This window comes from Odocoileus virginianus, chromosome 14 (assembly GCF_023699985.2).
Source record: "Odocoileus virginianus isolate 20LAN1187 ecotype Illinois chromosome 14, Ovbor_1.2, whole genome shotgun sequence".
Classification (NCBI taxonomy): domain Eukaryota; kingdom Metazoa; phylum Chordata; class Mammalia; order Artiodactyla; family Cervidae; genus Odocoileus; species Odocoileus virginianus.
The window spans coordinates 55,383,907-55,398,689 of NC_069687.1; the positions used below are offsets into that span (position 1 = coordinate 55,383,907).

At 42.1% G+C, this 14,783-nt stretch overlaps 1 protein-coding gene across 11 annotated transcripts in view; it reads left to right on the forward strand.

The window, feature by feature from the left end:
* Positions 1-14,783, forward strand: part of MAST4 (microtubule associated serine/threonine kinase family member 4) — a 610,376-nt gene that overhangs the window by 274,489 nt on the left and 321,104 nt on the right. For 6 of the 11 annotated variants that reach the window (XM_070476769.1, XM_070476765.1, XM_070476766.1 and 3 more), the window contains one exon: positions 13,688-13,762. The exons of the other annotated variants lie outside the window; for them this stretch is intronic. In XM_070476769.1, coding sequence (XP_070332870.1) covers positions 13,688-13,762 — 75 coding nt within the window. The remainder of the gene's footprint in view (positions 1-13,687; positions 13,763-14,783) is intronic. 11 annotated transcript variants of the gene reach the window in all.

Genomic DNA, 14,783 nt, shown 5'->3' on the forward strand with positions numbered 1-14,783 from the left:
TGCTCTGCCACTGGCAACCACCAAGCTGTTCTGTTTCTATGGGTCCCATTTTTTTAGATTCCACATGGAAGTGAGATTATACAGTATTTGTCTTCCTCTGTCTTATTTCAGGTAGAATAATGCCTCCAGGTCCATCTGTGTTATTATAGATGGTAAGATTTTCTTTTTATGGCTGAATACTATTCCATTGTAGATATATACCACATTTTCTTTATCCATTTATCCATTGGTAGACACTTGGATTTCTTCCATGTCTTAGCAATTGTAAATGATGCTGAAATGAACATGAAGGTGCAGAAATTCCTCCCCAAATTCAGCATATGCCTGGAATGGGAAAACAATAGGTATTAGTTATTAATGGTATCAAGCTGGCTCTCAGGAATTGCTTGTTTATTGCATATCTAACATCCACCCACTTCGCTTCCGGCTTTAAACTCCATGTAGTTGATTGTGTGAGAATTGTGAGTGTTTGTGAATGAACACAGCCCGAGAGCCTAGACCCCAGAGTTCCCGGCTTTGTAGGATCAGCAATGACTCAGATCCCCTGTCTGCACAGAAAGAAACCACCTTTAACAGACGCGTACAATAGGTGCTATCAGTTACTGCAGCCCAAGGCGAATCCTAGGCTAACCTCCAGAAGTAACGGAGCAGTGACCGCACCCCAGAAGCAGAAGGCCTCATCGCTGACCTGAGCAGACCTGGCCCCGTGTCTTGCTACCTGTTACATCGTGTGTCCTGACTGCCTTATACAAGCCCTGTCCACCCCTGGTGACACAGCGACTTTCCCATGCTCTCAGGGTACTTCCAGCCTGATTGTCCCAGTCGCCCAGGGGAATGCAAAATAGGAAGGAAACATGCTAAACAATCAATGAACAAAGTTGTTTTTTTTTTTAAGTGAGAGGATGGGAAGTGGTAGGAGGGAAGTGCTGAAGCCGGGGGAGAATGCCGGCAGACGACAGAAAGACAGCAGCAGAGGAAGCTTTGGGGAAGAAAAACAAGAAAGGCTGCTGACGAAAAAATACTCCAGCAGAAGAAGGAAGAGGTGCTCCTTGCCAAGGAAAATGTGCTAATCTTATGCAGCTGAAACAGATATTTAAAGAAACATTGTAAGACTTTTGTCTTTAACTCCTTAATACTTAGGGCTTCCCAGGTGGCTCAGTGGTTAAAAAAAAAAAAAAATCCGCCTGCCAATGCAGCAGACACAGGAGTCGCTGGTTTGATCCTTGGGCTGGGAAGATCTCCTGGAGGAGGAAATGGCAACCCACTCCAGTATTCTTGCCCGAAGAATCCCATGGACAGAGGAGCCTAGCAGGCTACAGTCCATGGGAACGCAGAGTCAGACACAACTGGGCCACTGACCTCGCAGGCCTTAATACTTAATCTTGAAAAAAAATATGTGATCTAAGGCACTCCTAGAGGAATCAGGGGTCCTCTGTGATTTCCATTAAGAACAGCACTTCTTTAAGTGTGAACCTGTCTTCTTGTGCAACAACAGAAAACCAGGGTAACATATTTTGCTGCCTATATCAAATTGCAAGGTCCTTAGAGGAGAGGACGTATTTTTGTGAATATACATTTTTAAATAGTTAACAGTTATATGGGGCACTTCCTGTGGCCTCATTCTCTTGCATATTACATAAATTAACTACTTTCATCCTCTTAACAGCTTTATGAAGTGGGCATTTTTACTATCCCTATTTTACAGATGAGAAAATAAAGGTATACAGAGGTTTGAAATGTGGCTGACATCACAGAACTCGTAAGACATGAAGTTGAAATTCAGATCCGAGCAGATTGGTCACAGTTTCCTTTTATCCACTGCCCCAAAGGATCTCTCACTGGTTGTAATCCATCAGTAAAATATATTGAACCATGTACTGAAGGTAGCACTGATTTATCAGTTTGGCTTTTTAAGTTCTGTGACCTCAGGTATGCTGAGATATTCCATAAAGAATGTGTAAATACCTACTAACACCAAAACCTTACCCTGTATTAGTACAATTCTAAGAGAGCTATAAACATGTGACCTACAGTCTCAGTCATGTCCTGGCTTCCGAGAGAAAGATCCCTTACACAGCAGGGCAGCCTTCGAGAAGCTCAAGGACCATCCTGTCCCCGTTAGATGTTCTTCCACTTGCACTTACATCATTCATTTCATGTGATATTTCAGTCAGTGACAAGCTTTCACCCGACTTCCCCAAAACCAGTGGCTACATTTAATTCACTCAACCAAACCAGTCCATCCTAAAGGAAATCAATCCTGAATATTCATTGGAAGGACTGATGTTGAAGCTGAAACTCCAATACTTTGGCCACCTGATGCGAAGAGCTGACTCATTTGAAAAGACCCTGATGCTGGGAAAGATTGAGAGCAGGAGGAGAAGGGGACCACAGAGGATGAGTTGGTTGGATGGCATCACCGACTCAATGGACATGGGTTTGGGTGGATTCCGGGAGTTGGTGATGGACAGGGAGTCCTGGCGTGCTGCGGTTCATGGGATCACAAAGAGTTGGACACAAGTGAGAAACTGAACTGAACTGAAGTAGCACTACTTTTCAATTATCTTTGAATTTGATAAAAATAGATGGTAAGATAAAGATACCCTTTGGAAAATTGTTGCATAGTCTAAAGACCAGTTTTGTGGAGGCAGCTGTTATGCCCATTTTATAAATGCAAACATCTGCGGGTCTTGGGGGACCCTTTCCACTATGATTGGGTGCCTTCCACACTTGCTATGTACCCTGAAAGAGCAAAGCCTAATATGTGGAAACTCTAGTGGGGAAACCAAAATTCGATATTTTACATTCTCCAGATAAAAGTGGGTTTTGGTTCAAGAGTTCAATAAATGGAATTACAGCAATGTGACCTGAACATGAGGATCTTGCTTTTTTTTGTATTTGTTTTAAAAGTTCATGTTTTCTAAGCATCCAGGACCTTATTAATGAGTGACAAGATAAACTTTCACCCATATACTGTCCCCCAAGAATTTATAGTGATTCATCTTATGATTTAAAAAAAAACCAAAAGCACAGGCTTGTCATTGTGTTACGGGTTAGCAGTGTTATGTCAGGTGTTCGGTGTTGTCATTATGATCAGCTGTCTATGTAGGCATTTAATCTCTTTCATACAGGAATCTGCGATAAGCAGCTACAAGATGAAGGGGAGAGAGCAGTTAAACTCTCTCCTACCTTCATCTACAAAGCCAGGTTGCTGCTTCCCCCTTCCTGGGCCCCTGACCATTCTCCCCATGGCTGTTAGAACAGATGAAACAAATCAAAATGCCTTTGAGGAGTCTGGTGCTTCCCTCTGCTTAATTTAAACCCCAATCAAGCCTAATTATCAGAACCATATTACTTGCCGGCAATAATTCGCTTTGGGTGCAACTCAGAGCTGAGTTGAAAATTTTATTTTGCCTACAGAAAATTGGTTTACCTTTAAATTTCACCCCCCAGATTTCCCCGCGGAAAATTGGTCCTCTTAATTTAGGTATCTTGTAATTTTTCTCATTAAAAAAAGTATGGCATGTGATATCATTAAATTTTTTTTTCTAAATTGAAGTGACTTAAGTGGGTTGACATATGTGCTGCAGCATAATTGTGCTGTGTTTTTGGAGCTCAAGTCAGTAATTACAGCCATAAACTTATTGTCACTGGTAGAATATGTTAACTGGTCTTCGACACAAAATTCATTAATTTGAATCAATATGTAATGCTCTGAAATGCTCTAACAAAGGGTCGTTGACAGATATAATACGGTCTCAGACCCAAACATTTCTCTGTGAATGGCAGTAAATGTAAACATTCTCTAAATAGCAGGTCAGTAGTGTGATTCCCAAAACACACACATTATGAAGTCTGAAAGAAATCTGAACTATGACATGATGCCAGTAATTGAATTCACTTGTTTTTAAAACAGGATGTCCTGGATATTTTTGATCTTTACAACATAGAGCTAACTTTCAGAGAAGGTCTTGGAATTTCAGGCGTTCAGATGCATCATGCCTCCTGACAGATGGGGATGCTGGTCCAGGGAGGCTGAGTGACTGACCGGGAGGAGACCAGCCCCGAGCTTGTCTTTTCCCACTGCCCCTCAGAAAGTGCCAGAACGCCCTTCTCCTTGGAATCTTAGCGCATTAGATGCAGACTAGCTTTTCTACTTTCCTAATGTGGAATAACCTTAAAAGGCAAATGAAAATGTGCCGGGGTTGGGAAGTAAATTTGAATTCAAAGCAAGAGTTTCATCAGAAATCCAATCCCAGGGTTTTCTTTTGATTTGACACTGCAGACCTAGCAAAATTACATTAATGTGAAACCTTGACAAAAGAAAAATCCCCGTCATTAGATACGTGGTGCTTCACAGATAATATCTAGTTCACCCTTTCAGCATTTCTGGGAATGGAAAGCCAGAGAAGAAAGGTACCACGTGACTTCAGAGGGGCGTGTCCACCGTGCTCAGTGCTAATGCACAGCCCAGGTTCCGTGCAGCCAGGGCCAGTTTGAAGGTGGGACAACACATGCTGGGGAGTAAACTGGGACCTGGCAGAGAAGCGGAGGGGACGCTGCCCCTTTTGTCTTTTCCTTGGCCACCAATCAGTTTGCACCTCTCTCTCCCCATCCCCTCCCCCTCTCCCCCTCCCCTCCCCCTCTCCCCCTCCCCTAACTCTCTCCCATCCTTTCCCACCACTCTCTCCCTCTCCTTTCCCCCACTTCCTCTTCCTCTCTTGTCCCCTCTCTTCGTCTCCATCCTACCTCCTCCTTGCTCCCTTCCTCTCTACCTCTGTCCCCCTACTTAGGGGGACACCTGCCTCTCCCTTCTGTCTTTGGGGTGTCTGGTTGGGTTTGGCCCAGTGGAGGAGTGGTGATTGGAGGAAAGGAGGTGGAAATAGAAAAAGTGATGGAAGTCACTGTTCTCTGGAGGGATGCTCTTCTGAAGATGACCTTCCAAACCTAGCTCTCCTTTTCAGGTCTTGGAAGCAGATCTCTCCCTTTTGTCTTCTGACCTAGGGGAGGTGAAGGAACCCTCCCGCTCAGTAATTCCTGTATCAGATTTTCTCAGACCACCTCCTAAGGGTGCCCTCTATTTCCTGCAGAAACTGACTGAAACACGGGGCATGGGTGAGCTGATGCTTCATTTAAATACATGTGCTTCCAACAAAGGAAACTATAAGCAAGGTGAAAAGACAGCCCTCAGATTGGGAGAAAATAATAGCAAATGAAGTAATGGACAAAGGATTAATCTCAAAAATATACAAGCAACTCCTCCAGCTCAACTCCAGAAAAATAAATGACCCAATCAAAAAATGGGCCAAAGAACTAAACAGACATTTCTCCAAAGAAGACATACAGATGGCTAAGAAACACACGAAAAGATGCTCAACATCACTCATTATCAGAGAAATGCAAATGAAAACCACAGTGAGGTACCATTACATGCCAGTCAGGATGGCTGCTATCCAAAAAGTCTACAAGCAATAAATGCTGGAGAGGGTGTGGAGAAAAGGGAACCCTCTTACACTGTTGGTGGGAATGCAAATTAGTACAGCCACTATGGAGAACAGTGTGGAGATTTCTTAAAAAGCTGGAAATAGAACTGCCATATGACCCAGCAATCCCACTTCTGGGCATACACACCAAGGAAACCAGATCTGAAAGAGACACGTGCACCCCAATGTTCATCGGAGCACTGTTTATAATAGCCAGGACATGGAAGCAACCTAGATGCCCATCAGCAGATGAATGGATGAGGAAGCTGTGGTACATATGCACCATGGAATATTACTCAGCCATTAAAAAGAATTCATTTGAGTCAGTTCTAATAAGATGGATGAAACTGGAGCCCATTATACAGAGTGAAGTAAGCCAGAAAGATAAAGACCATTACAGCATACTAACACATATATATGGAATTTAGAATGATGGTAACGATAACCCTATATGCAAAACAGAAAAAGAGACACAGATGTACAGAACAGACTTTTGGACTCTGTGGGAGAAGGCGAGGGTAGAATGTTTCGAGCGAACAGCATCGAAACATGTATATTATCAAGGGTGAAACAGATCACCAGCCCAGGTTGGATGCATGAGACAAGTGCTCGGGCCTGGTGCACTGGGAAGACCCAGAGGGATAGGGTGGAGAGGGAGGTGGGATGGGGGATCGGGATGGGGAATACATGTAACTCCATGGCTGATTCATGTCAATGTATGACAAAACCCACTACAATATTGTAAAGTAATTAGCCTCCAACTAATAAAAATAAATGAAAAAATAAATAAATACATGTGCTTCATTTATCATTTTGATAATTATTTAAAATTATTTATCCAGCATCTACCAAGGGGCAGAACTATTAAGACAAAGTTCCTGGCATCACAGAGCTTACAGAAAAAAGACAAAAACATACAAGTTACCATCAAGCAGTAATAACTGTTATGAAGTAAAGGAGGACAGGGGAAAGGGAGTTGTCGACTTAAAAAAAATACACAACGTGAGAGTATGAGTTAAGTTTCATTTGAGGCAGAATGAGGACTGCAACCTGGGAGTTGGCACCCTCAGGTAGCTCTGAGAACCTGCTCCAAAGAGGCGGGGTGGGAGATCAGCATGTAAGTGATTTTGGTGAGGGAATACATGCAATCAAACACATATTTTTTTCAGGTTTCTGCTAGTCACAAACAGCAGTCATCGCCATGAAGGATTTTAGTGCTTTTCCAGACATAAGGAGATACAAGAAACGGGCTCATAATTGGCTCCTTAAAGTATCTAACTAGCTGAAGACCTGTCCTGACAGTTTTTCCCTGAGCACCTGCTTGCATGTTTAGTTGCTCAGTCCTGTCTGAGTCTTTGCAACCCCATAGACTGTAGCCCACCAGGCTCCTTTGTCCGTGGGGAATCTTCAGGTAAGAATACTGGAGTGGGTTGCCATGCCCTCCTCCAGAGGATCTTCTTCCCAACCCAGGGATCGAACCCAGGTCTCCTTCATTGCAGGTGGATTCTTTGCCACCCGAGTCACCAAGGAAGCCCTCCCTGAGCATAGGGTACCTCATTTCTGATCTCCACTCTGAGCTCCTTTCCTGGGGTGTTGAAAATCAGCAGCTGCAGCAGCACGTGATTTAATCCCTTGTAGAGGTAGATGGCAAGTGTCAAGGTGTAGTTGACAAAGTGGTGGGTCCCCTCAGAAGAGGGGACAGGAAAAGTTTCCAGAATGGAGTGAATAGGCTGTAATTTGCAAAAATTAAAAAAAAAAAAACAAAAAACGACGGAGTTTTTTTTCAGTGAAGGGCATCTCTAGGACCCTGAGCTGGGAAGGTGCTTAGAGGGCTCCAGGAATAGCACAAAGACCAGTGTGGCTGGAGTGAGTGAGGGGGAGCCCCTGGAATTCAGAAAACATGCAGGGTGGGTTGCCTGCTGCCTTATAGGATCCAGAAGGACTTGGGGTGACTAGAAAGGAAAGGTATGGAGAATCTGGAGAATAGTGATATTATTTGTATGTTTTATTAGGGTGGCTTTGTCTGCTATCAGGAGGACAGACTCTTCAGAGGCCCAAAGTAGCAGAAGACAGATAGGAGCCTATTGCTGGCATCTGGATGAGCTGGATGGTACTATCAGGTACAATTGCATCTCCCTCCAGATATGTTGAAGTCTTACTCCTTCTTGAGAATTTGTCCTTATTTGGACATAGGGCCTTTACAGTCAGTGATCAAGTTAGCAAGAATTTTTTGCGTGATCTCTAATCCGGTATAACTAATGTCCTTACAGTTGAGATGTTTGGATGTAGTGACAGATGCGCAGAAAGGAAAGGTTAAGAGACATGGGACAAAGATGGCCATCTAGAGGCCAAGGAGAGAGGCTGGAACAGAGTCTCCCCTCACCACCCTCGGGAGAAGCCAGCCTTGCTGACACCTTGATTTTAGATTTCCAGCCTCTAGAACTGTGAGATGGTAGAATCCTGTTGTTTAAGCCATCCCATTTGTGGAATTTTGTCACAGCAGCCCTAGGAACCAAATACAGAGAAATGACTTGGAAGAGATTGATAATGGTCAGAAGGGTGGAATGTGAGATGCACTCTGAAGTTAACACCAGGAGGATTGGCTGGATTGAAGAGGACTGGTGGGGTTGGTGTTGGGCCCGTGGGAACAGAGTTTAAGGGTGGGATGGCCGGTGACCTCTAGTTCATTGGGTGAGTGGTGGCGCCCTTTCCTGGAGATTAGGAACACTGAGGGTGGCAGAAGTCCAGAATTGGGTCAGGGACTTGTGAGTTTGCAGTCCCTGTTTGACGTCCCAGAGTGTGCAGTTATAGAGGGGGGAGATGTCATAGCAGAGCCGTGAATGGTGACCACTCCTGCCCCCACAAACACTGCAGGGCCTGGCCTGGTACGCCCGTGAGCCGCGACTGCAGGTGCCGTGGACTCCGCGGGTGCCCAGAGATGACTCTGTCAGCACACAGATGCTTTATATGATGTTTAATGTATTTTTCTTATGTTTGTATGCCCAGTCATGTCCAACTCTTTGTGACCCTGTGAACTGTAGCCCGCCAGGTTCCTCTGTCCGTGGGATTTCCCAGGCAAGAATACTGGAGTGAGGTGCCTTTTCCTCCTCCAGGAGATCTTCCTGACCCAGGGATTAAACCCACATTTCCTGTGTCTCCTGCATTGTCAGGTGGATTCTTTACCACTGCATCACCTGGGAAGTCCTTTTTTCTTAATATATGCTAGAAAAAAAAATGTAACTAGCACAACCAAACCATGATTTCAAGATGTTATTACTTAGGCCATCATTAAAATTTGAATATATAGATTTTTAATAACCAGAGTCATCTTTTTAAAAAAAATAATTAAGAAATGAGTAGTAGTATATATGTAGCAGATGTAATAGTATACATTGTATCTGGGTATGGGGGAAAAAGATAAATGACTAAAGTTTGGGGCCCAGTCTAAAGCATTTGTAAGGAGTTACTGTCATGATTCCTACCTCATGCCGGTTTTTGTTTGTTTTTTTGGCCACATGCCATGCAGGGATCTTAGTTCCTAGACCAGGGATCAAACCTGAGCCCCTGCAGTGGAAGAGCAGGGTCTTAACTGCTTTGTTCTGTTTTGTTTTTTGTTTTGTTTTGACTGAAGGTCAAATCAATAGACTTAGTAGTAGAGACCAGCATTTGTTTAAAAAAGAGTTAAACTAGATCAGAAAGTAGAGCATACTGCTGGTGGTATTTGGAGGCATAATTTCGTGATGCAAAATATCTTTCTCAATGAACATCGCAGCGAGAAGTTAGAAAGTCTTCAGGTTTGCTTTCATAGATGCAAGTATCACTTCCCCTGTCCTGTTTTGCTGACTCCTCTTGAGCCAACTTGAAAAACTTGGGTTTGTAAGGAGACAAGAAAAAATGATGTACTTTCATCTTTACAAGGTCATGAATAGTTTTCATAACTATTTCATAACTCCTATTTCATAGGAGGTTTTCATAAATTACTGTGAGATTAGTTCCATGGGTTTTAGAAGCCTATGATATCATTATTGAAAATGTACTATATAGCCCATTTCTTCCATGTTCATTTGGGTTTCTGATCCCTATTTTGATACACCTGGTAATTGCTAGATCTCCCCAGCTTGTGAATTCTTCCAATCGATTTATTTGCATAGTGTTTTTTGACTGCGTGGTCCTAGATTGCTTTATTGATGTGCCTTTACCAGGACCTGTTTGCAATATCTTTGTTGTACATACTTAAGTAAAATGTTGAGTAAAAACTTTGATTGGAAGTGAAATATATTTAATCAAACGAAAGGATGTCTTAGGGTTGTGTGAAAATGCTTATTCTTATACAAGAGTGCATGTGATTCTTTTCAGGATTAAAACTCCTTTGAATGGATTTTTAAGAAGTCCTCTAGGAGCACTTGCAGCAATTGTGTGATATTTCTTTTTTTTCCTTGTGATAAACTATCTAGGCTGGAGATGTCTAATGATATATTTCTTTAAAAAATAATGCCAAAATTGTACATACACTTAGTTTTAAATTTTCCCTGTGGCTCTAATTTTGAGATAGAGTAGCTTATACCTGATTTAAAGAGTTAGGCTTTTAAATAATCTGATGTCAGCCACTGAATTCATTGGGCACCCATTAATTCACACCTGATATACTGTTTTCCTCAGAGCATTCTTGTAAATTTGTTTATGTGATGCAAATTAGGCTAAAGTACTACCCTATCAGATCTGTAATGTTTAGGGAACAATAATTTCTCTAAAAGTATGGTTTGCAGTGTTCAGGGATGTTTGTATTTCTAAAATGACTTACTTAACAGGAGAAGCCTTGATAAAAGCATTTAGCATGGAGCTGATAGATGTCTCATTAAGTTTCCAGATTATGCACATGTCAACCCTTCTTCAGTCATCTTTCAGTAGTTTATTTACATAACTGAGGGCTGCTGCTTTTATTAGTGATGGTTATCACAGCAAAATGATTTGGTAAATTGACCTAAGTGATAGAAGATGCTTCTGTTTCTAGAAACCAATGGTGAGGAATCCAGCCCTCCTCCTTGGCCCCCTACCCTGGCAGTAAAGAGCCCCTGTTTACATATGTAAATAAGTCATTCAGTTGAGAGTCCCTTTGGATACAAGGTCCAATCTGTTATTTTGCTGATGTTGATGACATTAGCAGAAATGGCAACCCACTCCAGTATTCTTGCCTGGAGAATCCTGTTGAGGGAAGAGCTTGGTAGCCAGCAGTCCACAGGGTCTCAAAGAGTCGGACACGACTGAGCGACTTCACTTCACTAAAGGGTACCAAGAGACTGAAGTCTCAGCCTGGAATGACAGATACCAGAGACCAAAGACTCTCTTTTAAGGGGAGAAGTGGGTTCTTAGGACTAAGAATTTAGGAAAAGAAAATAAAGGCACAAATTTTGTCTTTAATATTGGCCTGAGTGATAGAATTTAATGTTTCTCTTAAACATGGCCAGCTATAAAAATGAATATGCTGTATAAGGATGTTGGTTTCATGACATCCTATTTTTGAGAGTCCTGTTTCCTATTTAAAGAATGTAAAATATTTCATAATTGAACTCATGAAGTTGACTTTACTCAGATATGTGTTGTTTGTACCTTTTTTTTTTTCATTTATTTTTATTAGTTGGAGGCGAATTACTTTACAATATTGTAGTGGTTTTTGCCATACATTGACATGAATGTACCTGTCTTGAATGTGGGAATCTGGCTTAAAATAAGAAAGGAAAACTTTTAAATTAAGGTCTCCCTAAAGTGAAGAAAGCAGCATGTTCAGTCTGTAATGAATTGAGTTCTTCTCAAAGGTTCCTATCTAGGGCATAGCTATGGCCACCTTTCTACAAAGCCCTAGTAACTCTATACATGAGCCACTGACCATGACCAACTTTTTTGTCAACAATAGAATACAGTGTGACTGTTTTTGAAAATTAAGATTAGGTTAAAACATGAGTCATATGGAGAAAAACTTGCTGTGAGAGGTTCAGAATTCCCTTATTTATATTCCATATGCAATTCATTAAAATGACATTAATACTCCAGGCTGTTCTTTGGTTTCTATTAAGATGTATTACTGAAAAAGATAAAAAGATATATTACTGGAATCTGTGTAAATTTATTGATTATCTCATAGGCCTATTTGTTCACCATAAGCTGACTATTGTAACAGAGTCAGTGTACCTGATAATAAATGAGACAAAATGGAGACCAGGTTTTAAAAACCCACTGGCCCCCTCCATTCCCCTTAGAGGATGTGCTTGTGCTCTTTAAACCAGCCTTTCACTCACTGGGAGTTTAAGATTGAGGTTCTCAGTTTAATATCAACATCTGCCCCCTGCTGAGTTCATGGTGCAATTAGCTAATTAAAAAAAAGTAAGATTTTTCACCTTGAATTTAGAAGAAGAGCAATAAACCACAGGCTTAGGATTTAGTTAATTTGCACATTGACTGTAATTGTGTATTTAACTCCAAGATTAACTTTTTTTTTCCTGATGAGTGGGAGCTGGCACTGCACATTGGAACTCTTGAATCAGTTATAATCATTCCATAGGGAGCTTGATAAGGGCAGATAATTCTATAGATATATTAATGAGGATAATTATTTATTTACATCTGGTAACTTTTTTAAGGGGAAAAAGCCCTAAAATCACTTTCTGATAAACTGTTAAATTTAAAGGAGACTTCAGGTTAAATAAATAATCTGTGATTTAAAAAAAAAAAAACTATTTCTCATGTAAAATCTATTGATTCTATTGAATAGAAAGTCATAGTCAATTTTTGTTTGTTTGTTTTTGTTTTTCCAAATATTCAGTGACTTAATGAGAACAATTTCTGCTATCAAAGCTTTTGGTATCTTTTCTAGGTCAACTAAGATTTGAAAATATTGCCTTGCATTTTTTTTCCGGAAGAGGGTAGGGAAAGAATGCATGTTGGCAGGGCAGTTAGTAGGAAAAACATACTCCTGACTTGCAATCTGCTACTTATGACATTTCCTTTTTGAAAGGTAAGCGTTATGCTTTGGATGCTGAAGCAGTGATGGTTGGCAATTCAAGTGGGTGTGATTGATCCATGTCTTTAAAATAATAGCACTGTTATTCTTAGAAGAAAAAAAGAAAAGAATTCTCAAGTATGGTAATACAGACCCTGCATTTTTACTAATGGAGAAGGTCTTTTCACTCTCCTCTGTGAGTAGATGCTAACACTTATCTGACAGATATTTCACTCCCTGTCTAGATGCTCACTTGGGCCAAGGGCTTTACTTCCAGGGGTTTACTGAGCCCATCTCTCTGTTGCTTTCATCTCCCTGTCCCTGAAGTCACTGCCCACAGTGGATTGTACTTGCTTCTTAAATTCTTGTTTACTGTTGCCCAACTTTGAAAAAAGGAGAAGTAAAACTCTATTCCATTCATGGGGGCCCCTATTCCAAACTTTTCCTTTAAAATACAGTTGCTTGAGTTTCCTTTGGTGTGTGTGTTTGACATGGAATGAGCAGTGGGAGGTGTTAAGTCTTTCTCTGTGGTCCATTTGTCATGTGTCTGTGTGTGTGTGTGTGTGTTTACAAGGGTTGATCTAAGGAAAAGACCGCCCTTCTACACAGGTTAGGTTATAAACTTAATTCTCAATCTCTGAGCCAATAAAACTTAATTGCAGGGATAGAGCTTGTGGAGGCTGCCAGATACCAGGAATTCTGCCAGGATGATGAAGAGAGGAGCTTCTAAGCCAAAAGCGTTTTCATGATTTGGGGAAAGATTGTAATTTCTGTATCTTTTTGGTGTGAACCACATGAGTGGCAGGTTTAAGAATATATTCTGCTACTCTAGGAAGAATGACTTCATGTTCAACAAAATCATGCTTCAGTTTTCCTTAATATCCTTGATACAGTTAGAGACAATATCAGGTAATGGGAAAATGCAGACTCGATGGGAAATGTGATACCGGCCTGTGTTCATGACTATCACACACATACATATCCAAGGCCGTTTTTAATAAAAGGACTTGCACATGGCATGCACCTTTCTGTGTGTGGGGGGGTTGGGGGGAGTCGTGTCGTGTGTTTTTGTTGCTGGATTTATCTGAAACAGACAAGTACAGTGCTGTTAAACGCTGTCCCTCTCCCTTTTCTGACCATTTCCCCATCATCCCACGCCCTGCCTTCTCCTCTCCCACCTCGTTCATCCCCATCTTCCATTCCCTGTCAGGAAGGGCAGCCTCCGAAGAGTCATTTCAACTCAGCCCGACATCGCCAGAGACTAGTGGACCCCGCTGCTTCAAAAGTGAGTGTGCCCTGGCGCATGGCGGTGTGGTCCCTGTGAGGAAGAGGGGGCTGTGGGCCTTTGTGTATGCTGGTGCCTCTGATGGACTTAGAGGAGGCAAGGTCTTCTCTACTGATTGGGGACCATCCACATCAGAGGAGCTGTGGTGTGGAGCCGCCAGACCTGGAAACCAGCAAAACCCTGATGAGCGGCCCCCGCTGGTTTCTGTGGTTGTAAATACTCCCCCCACGGCCAGTTTCAAGCAGCGTGTGACAGAGGTGGCCTCAGGGCTGGGCAGAGGTGCCCATGGAGCTCTGTTATATCCAGACACAACTGACATACTTCCACGTTAAAATATAGCAAAATAATTAGGAAGTGAACTGTTTTGGGTATCTCTTATCTTTATTTTCAATATAATATATTTCATTGGAAGGTTTAGATAGTTTTAATCAACAATAATGGTTGTTTTTAACAACCAGTTTGTAAAATTCCTGAAAGTTTTACCAAGCTGGTGTATGTGGGCTCTAGTAGAGCAGTTCCACATGTGATATATTTGTTGAGGATAGTCTCAAGCCACTTTCATCATGTTCAGCTCTTATGGTCTACAGGAAAGTGGCTGAGGTTTTGAGCAAGGATTTGCTCTTCCTACACAGCTTGAGTAAGTCGCAAGTCTGTTCTGCTGCACACAGACTTTTATTAAAGAGACATTTGCTGGCAAACAGGCACAGAATGTTTCTGCAGCCTGTCCTGTGAATTCAGTGGAGGGCTTTGCACTCAAGCCTTTTAGGTGCTCCAGCCAGATCTCCTTGGAAGGTTCCACTTGAGGTGGAGGACCTAACAACTCTCTGGAGACAGGATGCTCTCGTTTCTATGGTGGGCATCATTCACTGGAGCCCGTCTACCCCAGCTGCTGAACATAAGGCCATGGCACAGCGGGGCCTCGGTGCCAGACCTCAGGGTCTGATTTACAGACCTTTGTAGATTCTTAGTCTCTGTTCATGCAAGGGTAGAGAATATCTGTACACTGACTTTGCCAGTTCCC